Below are 16,796 nucleotides of genomic sequence, written 5' to 3' on the forward strand. Positions count from 1 at the left end.
GCTCAAAGACCAGAGCCTATTTTGCGATTCGGCACTGCGTGAATTTAATGGACAATTACGCGGTCGTGCGATGATGTACCCAAATTAAATTGATGTCCTTTTTTTCCCCACAGAGCTTTCTTTTGGTGGTATTTGATCACCTGTGCGATTTTTACTTTTTGCGCTATAAACATAAAAAGAGCGACAATTCTGAAAAAATAACAATATTTTTCACATTTTTTTATATGAGATTCCCCCAAAAAAATATGTAAAAATCAAAATTTTTTAACATTTTAGGCCAATTTGTTTTCTGCTACATATGTTTGGTAAAAAAAAATCGCAATAAGCGTATTTTGATTGGTTTGCGCAAAAGTTATTGTGTTTACTAACTAAGGGATAATGACGGCGATCTGCGATTTCTTTTGCGGCACTGCGGCATTTTGGTGGACAGATCGGACCCCTGACTGACATTTTTGACACTTTTGGGGTTACGAGTGACATTACTACAGTAATCAGTGCTATACATATGCACTGTTACTGTAAAAATGACACTGGCAGGTTAGGGGTTAACTTTATTAGTGATCAAGGGGTTAAATGTATCCCTAGGAGCGCGATTCTAACTGTAAAGGGGCGTGGCTTGTGATGTAACCACATAGACATACGATCCTACATAGCAGGATTGTATAGTCTCTGCAATTAGATCAGGGAGAATGACAGGCGGCTTTGTTTACATTAGCCGCCTGCCTTTCTCCCTCTCCACCGGGAGATCGCGGGTGAACGGCGGACATCGGAGCTGCCGGTCACTCGTACGGACATGTTAGGGAACGAGCGGGGGCGGAACGCGCCTCTGGCGGCGTGTGCTCGCCCCCTAAAGGCTCGTAGGCGAGCGACGTAGTACTACATCGGTTTGCCTGTACGGGGCTGACTGCTGCAGTAAATAGTCGTGCGGCGGTCGGCAAGCGGTTAAAGTGTTGCCTATAAAAACATTAAGTGCCGTAGTTTGTGGCCATTTCATGGATGCATGCACTTTTGAATCTTGACATGTTTGGTATCTTGTTATTCAACGCAACATCATGTTTTATATTGTATTGTATTTGAGTGCACTAAAATTATTTTAGTGTAGTTTTTCCAGAAAATTTGCTTCTGATGAACAATTGCACAAATATGGCGTGACATAAAAATTTCAACAACCAAGCTACCTCTGCTTTCAGAAAATATATAATGTTTGTGATTTTCTAACCAAAAATGCTGATTTTAACGTGTGTGTAAAAAAATTAAGAAATTGCCCCGACAGCAAGTGGGTAAAGATAAGAGAAAAGATTGTACCTTGGTGAAGAAGAGGACAGTGTCTGTGGTGACCCCGTACTTCTGTAATAATTCTTCCTTATATGTGATGGCAAAGGTGAAATCCTCAGAGTTGGCTGCAACTTCATAAAAGATCTTCACATCGGCATCTTCAGGGTCCTGGAGAAAAGCAGAACTTACTCCTTGACATGTAGATCCACACAGTTACTCCACAAGTAAAGCTTTCTTAAAGTGATTGTAAACCTCAGATATGAAATATGAACAAAGCATATCCCTCTATAGTGTGTATTAGCCTGAATTCAAAGCACTAAGTGTAATTTCTGTCTGCTGCTCCCTTCCTCTGCTATCAGCATGAATCAATTCTGACAAGATTTCCTGACAAGAAAAAAAAGGTGACGGGGAGAGAGCCCCAGTACACATCCTGTGATTGACAGCCTCAGCTCTGTTCCTGTGTGGTGTGTGAAGAAGGGTGTGTCTCTTCCCTCCAATCAGCTCACTGAGCTCTGCAGAGTGTGATATCAGCTCCCTACCCTCTGCCAGGGGAGGACTGGGCCAGGGGGCAGGGGGGCAATTTCCCCCTGGGCCACTCTGATGCCCCTAAAAAGTCTGCACTGCTTCTGCCACAGACATGCCTAAAGGATTCCTGGTGAAGAGAAGTAAAAAGTCTCTGCCACTGACCTACTGAGTGTGGGTTGAAGACAAGGACAGAGTGCAGGCCTGCCCCTCCCCAGCATGGATGGTGTAAACTGTGTCTGAGCAGAGGCCAGTTCCATGCCCCACTGGAGACTCCCCCCTGGCCAGCCCCGAGCGAGCTGTCCCAGCTCCCCCCCCAACCGCCCCCTGCTGGCCAAGTTGGGAACCCGGATTCAGGCGGTAAGTGGAGAGTATCTGGAGCAGGGCTTCAGCTTGGAATGGGGGTCAGAAGGAGGACGGGAAGAGGGAGAGGGGGGCCGAGTCGCTGCACCATTGGGCTCTGGTTTGTACTTGCCCCCTGGGCTGAAAGTTGCCAGTCTGCCCCTGCCCCCTGCTATCTGTAATCTCAGAAAAGCTGTATAAATGTTGCACTTTGAATGGCTTTTTGAGAAGAGAAGACAGCAGATAGACAGATACAACTTATGTGGGAGGCTTTGTTTAATCTCTGTGTATCACCTGATGCCAATCACTTTACTGGGTGTATGTAAGAGTTTACAACCACTTTGGAAATTGTATTACCACTGCTGACCCCCTCCTGAAAATGCTAGTTGTCTGGCTGTGTACGTGACCCTCCAATCTCAATACTTTGCTGACAAGCATGGAGATCAGAAACTTCAGACATTTATTTTCTGTAAACTTTGTATTTGGGATGACCGCCAGGCAACCAGAATTTTTAGAATGATAAACGGCACGTTCTGGGTTTCTCTTTGGGTAGGTTTCTTGAAACTGGTCAATCCACCCAATACTGACATGCCCAAGGTGACCCACCTGGAAGAAGGCGATAACAGAATACTCATGAGACTTGATGAACTCCTCTGCCTCGCCGACTGTTTCAATTGTAATGGTGGAGGACTCCATTCTCCTCAGCATCCATTTGACAATTCCGTCCGTGTCTCTTCGGCCTAAGTGGAAATCAGAGGTGAACGTCAATGCAGAATGCAATGGATAGTACGGTGCAGCACTGCTGTCCTGTGATCAGTTCCCACCCGGGGCTCTGTCTAATGTTGGTAAGTTCTCCCTGTGTCTGACTGGGGGAGAGAAACTGAATGTGGCGATATCTATCTACTCTGTACTCTGGCTCAGGTTTTAAACCCCTCTTGCAAAGTTACCACAACCACCACTTGTGGTACTATTAGCCCCACCAACCACCTGTCTCTGCCCCCATTCTCAGAAATACAGATTTTGAAAAGTTCCCACTTGATGACTGGGTCTACAATAAAGTATAAAATATAAAAGCAAAAAGTTGTATTTAATAATTTTGTTAGCATGTACTGTACATACAACTATTGCGGTCTTATAACATTACCTCCAAAGTCGATGCGACTGGTTCTGTTTCCGTCCTTAAAGAAGAGGATGGTGGGGTAGCCCTTGACACCAAATTCTTCACCCAAACTATTTTCCACTGTAGCGTCCACTTTGGCGAGCCGGGCCTCTGATGTCTGGTTCTTCAAAGCCTCCGCCGCCTGGCTGTACTTGGGGGCGAGTTCCTGGCAGTGGCCACACCATGGTGCATCTGCAATTAATAAGACGTAGATGTTCACATGAAGCAGCTTGGGGAGGCGCTGATGCCCCTATAACACTGTACATTGTGTTTCCAGATCCAGGGACACTGTTCACGGCTCCCATGGTTCTTAATTTGTCTGCCCATTTTCTGGGTGGGTGCATCCAAATCACACCCACTTTATGAGCTGGTCCTGCCAAGACTCAACCTCTAAACAAGTAGGGGCTGTCTACTGACTGAGTCACTCATGCCCCTGATCCCCACAATTATGTGCAATGACTAAAGTAAGGCTCATGCTGTGATCCCGGCAGGTGGCCGAGGACAGAGCATTGGTGGGACAGAGCACCGGTGGGACAGGGCATCGGTGGGAAAGGGCATCGGTGAGAAAGGGCATCAGTGGGACAGGGCATCGGTGGGACAGGGCATCGGTGAGTAAGAGCATCAGTGGGAAAGGGCATTGGTGGGAAAGGGCATTGGTGGGACAGGGCATCAGTGGGAAAGGGCATCAGTGGGAAAGGGCATCGGTGGGAAAGGGCATCGTGAGTAAGAGCATCGGTGAGTAAGAGCATCGGTGGGAAAGGGCGTCGGTGGGACAGGGCATCGGTGAGTAAGAGCATCGGTGGGACAGAGCATTGGTGGGAAAGGGCATTGGCGGGACAGAACATTGGTGGGGCGCAAGGAGGTTAAATTATTAATTTTGTTTTCATCATATTCGTCATGTTAGAATGATTCATTTTCGGACATGGTTGCAAATATTCAGATTTGGTGGTCAGTGGGAATAATGTTTCTTACATTGGTGGTCAGTGGGAAGAATGTTCCTTACATTGGTGATCAGTGGGAAGAATGTTCCTTACAATGATGGTCAGTGGGAAACATGCTCTGTACATTGGTGGTCAGTGGCAAGAATGCTCCTTACATTTGAGGTCAGTGGGAATAATGCCCCAACAAAGGTGGTCAGTGGGAAGCATGCTCTTTACATTAGTGGTCAGTGGGAAGAATGTTCCTTAGATTTGTGGTCAGTGGGAATAATGCTCCTTACATTGGAGGTCAGTGGGAAGCATGCTGCCTTCAATAGTGGTCAGTGGGAAAATGCTCCTTACATTGGAGGTCAGTGGAAAGAATCCTCTGTACATTGCTGGTCAGTGGGAGGAATGCTCCTTACATTGGAGGTCAGAGGGAAAAAAAGCTTCATACAATGGTGGTCAGTGGGAAGCATGCTACCTACGCTAGTGGTCAGTGAGAAAAATGCCCCTTACATTGGTGGTTAGTCGGAAGACTGCTGCTCATATTGGTGGTCAGAGGGAAGAATGCTCCTTACATTGGTAGTCAGTGGGAAGAATGCTCCTTACATTGGTGGTCAGTGGGAAGAATGCCCCTTAGATTGGTGGTCACTGAGAAGAATTCTCCTCACATTGGTGGGCAGTGGGAAGAATGCTCCTTACATTGGTGGTCAGTGTGGGAAAATGCTGCCATACAGTGATGGTCAGAATACCCCTACACAGACAGCTAAAAAAAAGATCATTGGTGTCATACTGCTGGCTCCTTCACGTAACATTGACCCATGAACTATGCAGGCACCATCAGATGGGAGGTCAATCAGCCACAGGTCAAAGAATCCCTAAAAACACGTAGAGGAACAAAACCCAAGCTGAGAATTGCTGTTCTCGAGGCTGTCAGAGCTTTAGAAACGTATAGAGAATTCTGCAAGCTAAACCCTACGTCATTGTAATGTGACTGCTGGGAAAATGTACACCTGAGGTTGGGAGGTTGGGAGGTTGGGGCCGGGAATTGGCCTTCGTAGAATGTAGCTCACCTGTCAGCTTCCCACAGAATCAATGAAAGGCTCCTTTCTCCACCCAAAAATAGGTTGAATCTTTTTTTTTCTAAACTCTGTCTAAAGAGGAACTCTTTCTAAAGAAAAATGCTTCCATATTTGGAGACCTGATCTGTAAATATGAACTGTTTGAAGTATTGCCTCGATTTATGAAGCTGGGAGAGGAGGCCAAAATGCAAACTTACTGCCTTCCTTTAAAAAAAGGACATTCAGAATAATTTGTTGTCTATATCCACCTGTCATAGGTGTTAGAGGCTGCCATTAGAAAATTCTGGTTGCTTTTTGCTTGCATCAACCATCCAATCAAAAATTCATTTTCTATTACTTTTCTTGCTTGGGTATCTTTAAAATGTTTTTTTGTTCCACCTCATTCACTAAACTAAAGCTGTCCATACATTATTTTCTTAATCGATCTCCTTTAGATTTACCTTCAACTATGTAGTACAAGGGCCTGCCTGGTTGCAAACACATTGAAAGTGTTTAGGTTTGACCGAATATTATATGGTTTTGGTAAATCCAGAGGAAAATCTTACAAGAAAACTGAACAATGTATGGCCACCCGAAGTGATTTTATTCTTTGCATAGTGAATTTTTACTTATCTTATTGAATGAGGATAAGTTGTGCTTAATTCAATTATTCAATCATGCGCAAGCAGAATTAAAGGGTAAAATCACTGGAAATACTGAATCCTGCGTGGGTTTCCTCCGGATATTCCGGTTTCCTCCTACACTCCAAAGACATGCTGGTAGGTTAATTGTCCCTAGTGTGTGTATGTATGAATGTGAATTAGGGACCTTAGATTGTAAGCTCCTTCAGGGCAGGGACTGATGTGACTGTACAATATATATGTAAAGTGCTGCGTAAATTGACGGTCCTTATAAAGTACCCGTAATAAATAAATTAAATAAATAATGTGCAAGCAAAAAAATAAAAAATAAATGGATTTTTTTCTTGCACATGATTGAGGTCAGAACAACTCATTCACCAGGCTAAGTAAATACTCACTAAAAAAAGTAAAAGAAAAATAATTTAGCTTAGTAAAGGAGGTGAAGTGGAGCTGACTTCAGTTATCCAATCACGTGCAAGCACAAAAATAAAAAGAAAAAAACAAAAAGGATTTTTGCTTGCACATGATTGGATAGTTGAAGTCAACACAACTTCCTCTCCTTCACTATACTAAGTGTTTATTCTCTTTGCAAAGTTAATTTGCAATTATTTTAGTGAATCAGGTAAAGTTCTGCTGACTTCAATTGTCCAATCATCTGCAAGAAAAAAAACTAGATTTCTTTCTTGCATCAACCACCCATTCATGTGCAAGCAAAAACTCTTTTCATGCAGATGATTTGGTATTTTCTAAGTGATTTTACCCTTTGTTCAACCCCATTCACTGAGCAATTTTTTTTTTTTTTAATGCACAGTGATGTCTTACTTATCTCTGTGAATGAGGTGAAACAAAGAGTAAAATCATTGGAAATACCCAATCATGCTCAAGCAAAAAAGAAAAAAAACGCTTGATTCTTGCTTGCACATGATTGGATGATCGAAGTCAGCACAACTTAACGTAATTCACTAAGCTAAGTAAAAATTCAAAAAGGGAATAATCACTTAGTTAAGTGAAGGAGGTGAAGAAGTGGTGACTTCAGTTATCACATGCAAGCAAAAAAGAAACATAAAAATAAAAAAAATACATTTTCTCTTGCACATGATTGGAGAAAGGCAACACAACATCACCTCCTTCGTGTTTTTTTTCCTTTGCAAAGTGAATCTTTACTTAACTTAGTGAATGCGGTGAAGTTGTGCTGACTTTAATCATCCAAACATGTGCAAGCAAAAATCCAGTTATTTTTTTTGTTTTCCTTGCACGATTGGGTATCCTTTACATTACCTAAAGAACAGGTGTCAAACACAAGGCCCCCAGGCCATTTCATGTGGCCCCCGCACCTCTCCTGCAGCACCCCCCTTGTCTCTGCCCCCACCTTGTCTCTGTAGTCGGCAGCAAAGAGAACAGAATTCCTTTGCCAGATCCTGCACTCCTCTGTGCAGCTGCAGAAAGGCTCATCTTTGCCCCCCCTTCTCAGCAATGCGCAGCAGAGAGGAGGGAAGAACTCCTCCTATAGATCCTGAACCCCTCTGTGCAACCGACCACCTTTGCCTCCCCTGGTCTCAGCATGCAGCAGACTCTGAAAGCTGACTCCAGCCTCCAGCCCTCCTCTGCTTCTCCTCCAGACCCTGCACTTCTTCCCAGATCCACCCATATCTTCTTCCTGGCAGCAGCACAAGGTAAGGGGGTGCATTGTGATGTAAGGAATGGTGGGTGACCCTTGACTTCTTAAGGTGGGGGGGATCTTGACAGCTCATGTAAGGGGGCATGGGGTGCTCTAGACATCTAATCTTATAGATATAACCAGCCCTTTGAGGGCAACCATAATACTGATGTGTCCTGCGTTGAAATGGAGTTTGACACCCCTGACCTAAAGTATGTAAAAATTTACTTTGAATGTGAACATGCTCCACTTTTTAAGTAAATCAAACTCACTATATGGATAAGGGGACCTAGAGGGAAATCTTTTGGAGGCTTGTGTTGTAAGGCAGAGAAAAGTGGGTTAACCTATAGAAACTGATGGAAACAAAATAGAATCCAAAGCTTCTTTGGTTTGACAATAGTACAACTTCATGCACATGGGCATGCAGCACAGAGTATGTGTAATCACTCTCCTAGAACCCGCTGCCACCATGTACAGATGCCTACTGAGATGAAGAAGAAGATGTGGGGGTATCCTAAAGTACTGTATCTTGATGGACATATGGTCCAGATGCACATTATCAATGCATTTATACACATGCGTGCCTTTATGCCACCCCTCATCATCTGCATCTCAATGGGCAGCTGTACTCAGTGGCAGTGCGTCCCAGGACAGTGATTACGCAGGCTCTACACAAAGCCTAAACCTGGAATCTGGTTGCCATTCAGGATCAATATTTCAGGAATTTGCTAATGCAATGCAGAAGATGAAAGTGATGCAAGTAACATGAAATATTATTAGGTAAGATGACTTCTTGATACTTACAAAATTCAACCAAAAGATACTTGTAGGTCTGCAGAGCATTGTCGAAGTTCTTGGAGTTTAGGACCAGAACATTGTCCTCTTCTAGGATATCATCACTCTTTTCCTCGCTAGACGTTTCAGAGGACTCGGCCGAGGTGGCATTTTTGGAGTCTTCAGCTATTACATGGCAGAAGGAGAAAAGGCCAAGCAGTAGAAGGTGGACCCACCTCATGGTGAAAGGAGGAGTAGGGTCAGTCTGGAGAACTGGTAGAAGCCTCAGAGGAGGGAGGTAAACATGGGGGCAGCAGATAAAGGCTCTGAGCCTGTGACGCTGACCTCGTCGGCACTCGTGGAAATTTGCTACTGGCTTTGGGAACACACATTATAGTTTGTTTAAATATTTACCTGGACCTATCAAACTCCGAGACTGCAGCTGCCAAATCTTGAAGGGCAAAGTGAATAAATGCTTAGTTATTCAACCACAGAAAACATTTTACTACAACGTGGGCTAAAAGGAAAACCTGTTCATTTTATCCTGTAATCCCATCTTCGAGGAATCCTGATCAGTAATACATGGTTGGATTGTGACTTTATAGACAACTGGTAATGACTGGGTGCACAGAAGGAATCCAGGTCTTAAAGTAGAACTAAAATACATTTATTTTTTTTATAGTTTTGGATAAAGTGGAGAGAGATTAGAACCTTTTCCAGGTTTCTATTGCTGTCTGAAAAATATAGGCTATGTGGGACTTTAAGTGAGACACCAGCAAGTAATGCCCAGCGTCTCCTTCCCTGTATCAGAAAAACTGAAAGTTGAAAGGATTAAAAGAGGTGCATGGAAGCCAGCCAGCCCCCAGTCTGATGTACTCACCCTCCAGTCTGCCACCAACCAAGTAGATCTGTCCCACATAGCCTATATTTTTCATGTTACCAGGGATGGAGGTGCCTTGCCTACAGGCTGGTGCCTCACTTAAAGTCCCACTGTGCGATTTTCGTGCGTTTTTGGAGGATGCAGTCTGATTTGACCTCAGTTTTTATATACAGGGATGGAGACCAATAGCATGACCTTCTTGTGTCTTACTTAAACTCCTGCCGTCCGCGCTACAGCCTATATACGGCTGCAGCGCGGACTCGAATTTTCGGGAGGCCGTTTTTAAACGGCCTCCCAGTGACACGCCCCCCGCGCGCTCCCACGAGCGCGCATCGGGGGGAATCTGTGTCGGCCGTGTCCCTTGGACACAGCCGATCACAGATCGTGGTGAATGGCCAATCACAGCGGCCATTCACCACGTGATCAAGCCGTCCAATGAGAGATGATCTCATATGTAAACATATGAGATCATCTCTCATCGCCGGCGCTCCTTCCTCACACAGAGCCTGCGTGTGAGGAAGGAGGGAGAGCTGCACAGCGCCGGGGACACAGAAAAAAGTAATCAGGGCACCGATCACCAGTGCCCTGATTACCAGAGGTACACCAAACACACCTTCAATGCCCACAGTGCCCACCATCAGTGCACACAATCAGTGCCCATAGTGCTGCCAGTCAGTGCCTGCTCATCTAGGCACTGATGAGCACTGACTGGCAGCACTATGGGCACTGAGTGTGGGCACTGATGGTGCTGCTCATCAGTGCCGCCCATCATTGCTCATCAGTGCCACCCGCCAGTGCCCATCAGTGCCACCCGCCAGTGCCCATCAGTGCTGCCCGCCAGTGCCCATCAGTGCCGCCCGCCAGTGCCCATCAGTGCTGCCCGTCAGTGCCACCTCTCAGTGCCCATAAGTGCCACCTCAGCAGTGCCCATAAGTACCACCTCATCAGTGCCCATCAGTGCAGCCTATCAGTGCCCATCAGTGCCGCCTCATCAGCGCACATCAGTGAAGGAGAAAAATTTATTTATTTTCAAAATTTACTCGCAAAAAATAAGAAAAACTTTTTTTTTTTCAAAATTTTCTGTCTTTTTTTTTATAAAAAATATAAAACCCAGAGATGATTAAATGCCACCAAAAGAAAGCTCTATTTGTGTGAAAATTCAAAATTCAAATTCTATTTGTGTGTCATTCAAAGCGTGCGAGCACTGAAAGCTAAAAATTGGTCTGGATGGGAAGGGTGTTTAAGTGCACAGAAGGCAAGTAGTTAAAGTCCCAAATATTTTATGAAATTAGGGATGGAGGCACTGTGCTTTACAGGCTAATGCCTCATATATAGTCCCAATCAGTGTTTTACACTGCATCTACCAAGGGGATGGAGGTGTAATGCTTCTTAGCTGGTCCTTTTCAGTTTGTACCATCGCTACAACATCGCTATTAGAGTTTTGATATATTAGACCAGTCATGGAAGGGGGCAGGCTGGGGGAGGTTTGGGCTGCCTCCCTTACACCTGTCTCCCATCCATCCATTAGCAGCCATGTGCTTCCATTGTGGAGACACTTAAAATAGAAAGTGTTAGGACTGCAGGTAACACAGGGTGCCGTGTAGTGGCCCTGCAGCTTACACATGCGTTTGCAAATGTGTGTCAACTAAACCTCTGTTCTTTATTTATATCATGAGACAGATCTACTTGGTTGGTGGCAGACTGGAGGGTGAGTACATCAGACTGGGGGCTGGCTGGCTTCCATGCACCTCTTTTAATCCTTTCAACTTTCAGTTTTTCTATTGCTGTCTGTGCCCCCATAAAGAATATTTACCCTTTTTGTCCTGGTGACTATTATCACCAAAAGTGAAAGAATATCCCAAATTTTAGATTATCTCCAGAACAGGAATGGATAGGAAATCTGATGGGGATGCTAGTTTTGGTGACAACCTGGGATTCCCTCACTTTGAGGGATTTCCTCTCACTTCCTAGGACAGGAAGTGAAGAGAAATCTCCCCAATAGGACACAGATCTAACAAAAAACCCGTACAAGTTCTAACACTCTTATCGACCAAAAATCTCCCACCCACAACGCCACCAGAATGGTGGAAGGGGAGAGAGGAATACAATGGGACTTTAAGTGTGCTACCAATAAGAGAGTGCAAATAATATATGTAAAACACATTTTTTTTATTTACGAATATTAAAACACCTAACATAATATAAAATAAGTGCCATATACATACTGTATTTCCAAAGTTATATCAATGGGCATAAAAACAAATAAACGATTTTCACAAACAAGTCGCTTCCTCAGGATCTGCACAAAATAATACTACATTTACCAGTTATCTATAGATAATTATTTCAGGTGAGTGATTACACAGACTCTGCGTGCTGTATGCCCAAGTGCTTGAAGTTGTATTATTGTCAAACCGAAGATTTGGATTTTATTTGGTCTCTATAGTTTAACCATCTTTGCTCTGTTTTACCTAACCAAAGCTCCAAAATATTTCCCTCTAGGTCCCCTTGTCCATATAGTGAGTTTGATTTACTAAAAGAGTAGGGCATGTTCACTTCAAAAGTGAATTTTCACCTACTTTGGTGAATGTAAAAGATGCCCAATCATCCAAGGAAAAAACTTGTACATGATTGGATCATTAAATTCAGCACACTTTCACCTCATTCACTTAGTTAAATTTGAAACAAAAATTGACCTTAGTAAAGTTTTGTTGACTTCAATCATCCAATTCTGCAAGTAAAAATCCTGTTAGTTTTTTTTTCTTGCACATGATTGGAGTCCCAATCCTGTTAGTTTTTTTTTTTTCTTGCACATGATTGGATAACTAAAGTCACCATTTCTTCACCTCCTTCACTAAGCTACAAAATGTTTTTCTTTTTGCATGGGTGGGCTGTCAGGGTGCCAGGAAACCAGACCACACGAAGATGCAAGTAAAATAAAGCAGTTTCTTAGGGCAACAACAATAAACACATAGCAAGAGTGAGGAGCAAAATCAGGAAAGGCCGGAGTCAAGTCCAGAAGAGGGTAGTCATCCAAGCAGTGATCGAGTCTAGAAGCGGGTAGTCATCCAAGCCGGGATAGAGTCTAGAAGCGGGTAGTCATCCAAGCCCTGATCGAGTCTAGAAGCGGGAAGTCATCCAAGCTGGGATCGAGTCTAGAAGCGGGTAGTCATCCAAGCTGGGATCGAGTCTAGAAGCGGGTAGTCATCCATGCCGGGATCGAGTCTAGAAGCGGGTAGTCATCCAAGCTTGGATCGAGTCTAGAAGCGGGTAGTCACCCAAGCCAGGATTGAGTCTAGAAGCAGGTAGTCATCCAAGCTGGGATCAAGCTTAGAAGCGGGTAGTCATCCTAGCCGGGGTTGAGTCCAGTAGCACGTAGTCTGCCGATGCCGGATCATCAGTCAGGGTGGTCGTCAGCCAAGCCAGGTCATGCACAAAGGAACACGGAAAACAGAAGACACAAACGCAAGGGCAAGGACTGCAAGCCATCAGGTGATATATATATATATATATATATATATATAGTCAGGTGTGCATCATCATCACTGTTCGACGCCCAGGCAGCAGGCAAGTGATGATGCAGAGTATATAAGAGACAGCAGTCTGCACATTTCCAAGATGGCTGCCAACAGGAAGGCAAGGTAAGACCTCGACAGTACCCTCCCCTCTGGTATTTGCAATGATTTTACCTTTTACTCCACAATTCTTTTTATAGATAACCATTGAAGGTACTATCAAGTGGCACCAATCCTGAGGAAGCGACTTGTTGAAACAAGTCGATCCGTTATTTATAATCCTCTCTATAGATAACCATTGAAAGTAACAAAAGAGGGGAGCATGCCACTGTAATATCTCACCGGATTGGGAATCACCTATATGGGAATATTGCACAGGGCACTTTATCTGAGCACCTTTAAGATAGGCATGGACTATGTGAATTGAGATTTACACTGCATATCTAGATGAACTTGTAGAATTTCTATTTATTTTTAATGTTTTTTTTTTTTTTTACGCTTATTTTAATTTTTTTGATGATTTCACACATATATCACGATTAGAAAGGAGGTTAACCTTTAGGTTTAGAAATAAAATAAGTGGATAGAGGCAGCGCTGTAGTACTCTGGATCAAAACCTATGAAAGTAGTTTCAAGAGGAAGCAAATTGTTTATTAAACACATTCATCGGTTTTTACACCCATTGATAGATACTACTGTGGAAATCTGCATATGGCCCTTATTTTATAATATTCCATGTTTTTTAATATTTGTAAATAAAAAATGTTGTGTTTTCCAAATATTGTCTGTATTCTCTTTGGTGGCAGACTTAAAATCCCATTGTATTTCTCTTTCTCCTCCCACCATTTTGGATGAGGGTGGGTGGAAGATTTTTGGTTGATTTGAATAGGAATGGTTCCCCATTGAGTTAAGGTGTTTATGTTTTAAGGGCTCCACCATTAACAATTTTTCTAGAACGCTCTTACTCCATAAAAAATGTAAAGAAAAAGGTTTTGATATTGTTTGTATAATAAATTATGAGGCAGAAGTACTTATATAAGATTTATATTTAGCCCAATTTCAGCACTTTCATACTGATCCGTAGCAAAAACACATACGCATTTTTGCTGCGTTTTTCACAGGATGTGACTCAAGTCAAAACCGCATCAAAAATGTAACCACGGGTGCCTTTTTTTTTTGTTTTGTGTTTTTTATGCATTTGAATAGGGAGCACTGAAAACCCAACAAGCAGAATTTTACAAAATGCAGCAGATCTACAACAGATCCGTAACAGATCCGTGTGAAGAGCTTTTTTTTTTTTTTTTAAACGCAAAAGCGTAAGAAAAATGGATCAGTGTGAAAGCAGTCTTAATAAGGGGAAAGTTTTCTGGCCCATGAAACGTGTTGGCGATCTTTTAGTGCAAACCAATAAATCAATTTGGACTCTTCTATCAATTGGTTTGGCACCTCTTTCTATTGTTAATTTTTTTTTCTTTTCTAGAAAACAAAGCTGGTTCACCAACTTCACTTTTCTAATATAAAGCTTAGCTATACAGCTTTCCCAAACAACTGAATCACCCAAGCGCTTACTCCGATGGGACTACTAGGCATGCCGCTCTCCTCAGGCAGGGGAATACAAACAGACGTGCATGTGAAAGAGAAAAGGAGGCGCTCCCTTCCTCAGAGATCTGAGGAAGGGAGCGTGCATGCCGAAACGCGTTCAGCGGTCCAACTACAGGGATGATTACTTCCACATGTGTGGACTCATTCAATGCGATCTTTGCTCTTCATGTCTGTATGTTTTTGGCATTTTAATAAAAAGTTTTTAAGGTGTCCAAGGGTAATGCACTAGGTGTTTGCGCCTCCTTTACTCTTTCACATTAGCTATACAGCTTGGTCTCTAAACCCCACCTAGTCTTATGGCTGGCTATAATCAAGGGGGTGTCCCCATGTTAAGGAGGTAATTTCTGTGCTCAAATTGGTAAAATTGACATCACGGTGCAATAAGTTTGGTTGGGAGTGTTGCCCCTCCCTCTCCTGAGCTTATAGTCCAGAGGGTTACTGGAGGCTAAAATAAAGACTTATTTGGCTACTTTTACTAGCTGGATTTAATTATACATTGAATGATTTTTTGAAGGAATATAGCATTACAATAATGTATTATTACAATCTAATATCTCATACAATACAGTTAAAAGTTTTTTTTTGTTATTCCGAGAACTGAAGATCTCTCGGGTTATCTCTTCATCCCTTGTTTACTTTGTTCTTGTAATTTGGCACACAGGCAGGAAATAATGAGCTCTGCAAATGGAGCTTCGCCTCTGCACTATTCTGCCATTTGTGTAAGTGCTTCCAAATCATCTTCTTGATGCTTCATGCCTGACACAGGAACACGGCGCTCCTGCTATTACCAGACAGCATTTAGCCAAAGCTGGGCCCTAATGATCCAAGTAATGTGCTGTACATCGAGGCTGCATTCACACTAGAGAATTTTGGGAATGAGCGCGTTTTTTTGCGCATGTCACAAAATACGTGGCATGTTGCGTTTGCAGTGCCATTCATTGTTAATAGCACCTTAAATGCAGCAAGAAGGTGAGTTTTTGTGTGTCTCAAATTTCATGATAAAGGTCTCAAAATGCACGGTTGAAAATGTGCAATGGGCAACACCCAAAAAGGTACATAAACTACTTTGGCGCATTTGTCTCGCACAGGGCAGCCCATTAAAATGCACAAAAGAAAAAAAAAAAAAAAAACAGGCAAAAATGTGCATTCACAAGATGCTAGATCAGAACCTAACCTTAGTGAGGGGAATATGAGGGTTACCATCAGAGATGTATAGTAACTAAGTAGAACTACTTCACTACTGTACTTAAAGCGGAGTTCCACCCGAAATTTATACTTACCTCCATCTTCTCGCTCCCGGTCACCTGAAAAACAAATGGATAATCGCAATTTTTTTTTTTTTTTCACTTACCTTTTAGAGAAAATATACTCACCTTACTTCCTTCTTCCTCCCCTCGGCGGCCACGGCGATTCGTCACTTCCTGGCTTTTGCAATGATTCCTGGGAGCTGAACGTCATCGCTCCCAGGAATCATTGCGCCTGCACCGGCCCCGACGTCAGTTCCGGGGCGCGCGCGTCATTCCCTTCTAAACAGCTTCTGGGCATGCCCAGAAGCTGTGGAGGGATGACGCGCAAGACCCGGAAGTGACGTCGTGGCCGGTGCAGTGCATCGTGGGACCAAAGAAGGAGGAAGAGGACCGAAGAGGACGCGGAAGAGGATCGCGCTGGCTTCAAGCTGCCCACACCTGAGATGGCAGCGCTGGACAAGACAATTTCAAGGTAAGTATTTCTCCTGAAAGGTAAGTGCAACCCGGGACAGATCAGAGGCTAGCCATTGTGGAATGTGCTAGCCCTGACTGTCCCGGGGGTATTTTTATAAAAAAAATGTATAACGAGGGTGGAACTCCGCTTTAAGTACCGAAAGGCGGTATCTGTACTTTCCTGGAGTAGAAATTTTTTCTCCTACTTCCACTTTTACTTCACTACATTTTTTCAATGATTTCAATACTTCTACTCCGAAATTTTTTTTTGTGCTGCATAGTTACTCGTTACTATTATAAAAATTACCACTGCCAGAACAGTAGATGGCAGGTTTCATGAAGTTCAAAACATGTGTATTATCAGCGCATACGAAAATAAATGCTAATGTATGTATAAATAAACTGCATTTGAAATAATAAAAAACAATATGATGTTCAAACTTTTGGCTTCTTTCTTTAATAACTACATAACACAGTACTTGTACTTTTACTTTCAGTACTTGAGTAGCAAAATTTAAAAAAAAACTACTTGCAGTACTTAAGTACAAAAAATGTTGAATACTTTAGTACTTCTACTCAAGTCACTTTTTGATCGAGCACTTCCACTTCTACTCAAGTCACTTTTTGATCGAGCACTTCCACTTCTACTCAAGTCACTTTTTGATCGAGCACTTCCACTTCTACTCAAGTCACTTTTTGATCGAGCACTTGTACTTTTACTCAAATATGGGTTTCGAGTACTTTATAC

At 43.1% G+C, this 16,796-nt stretch overlaps 1 protein-coding gene across 1 annotated transcript in view; it reads right to left on the bottom strand.

Moving 5' to 3' along the window:
• The window catches only part of PDIA2 (protein disulfide isomerase family A member 2), a 50,366-nt gene extending 41,743 nt beyond the window's left edge, over positions 1-8,623 (bottom strand). Inside the window, exons 1-4 of the mRNA XM_082260019.1 lie at positions 8,382-8,623; positions 3,284-3,490; positions 2,746-2,879; positions 1,306-1,443 (exon numbers count right to left, since the gene is read on the bottom strand). Coding sequence (XP_082116145.1) covers positions 1,306-1,443; positions 2,746-2,879; positions 3,284-3,490; positions 8,382-8,592 — 690 coding nt within the window. The 5' untranslated portion in view covers positions 8,593-8,623. The remainder of the gene's footprint in view (positions 1-1,305; positions 1,444-2,745; positions 2,880-3,283; positions 3,491-8,381) is intronic.
• Between the last annotated feature and the right edge of the window lie 8,173 nt (positions 8,624-16,796).

This window comes from Pelophylax lessonae, assembly GCF_965119305.1.
Source record: "Pelophylax lessonae genome assembly, chromosome: 6".
Classification (NCBI taxonomy): domain Eukaryota; kingdom Metazoa; phylum Chordata; class Amphibia; order Anura; family Ranidae; genus Pelophylax; species Pelophylax lessonae.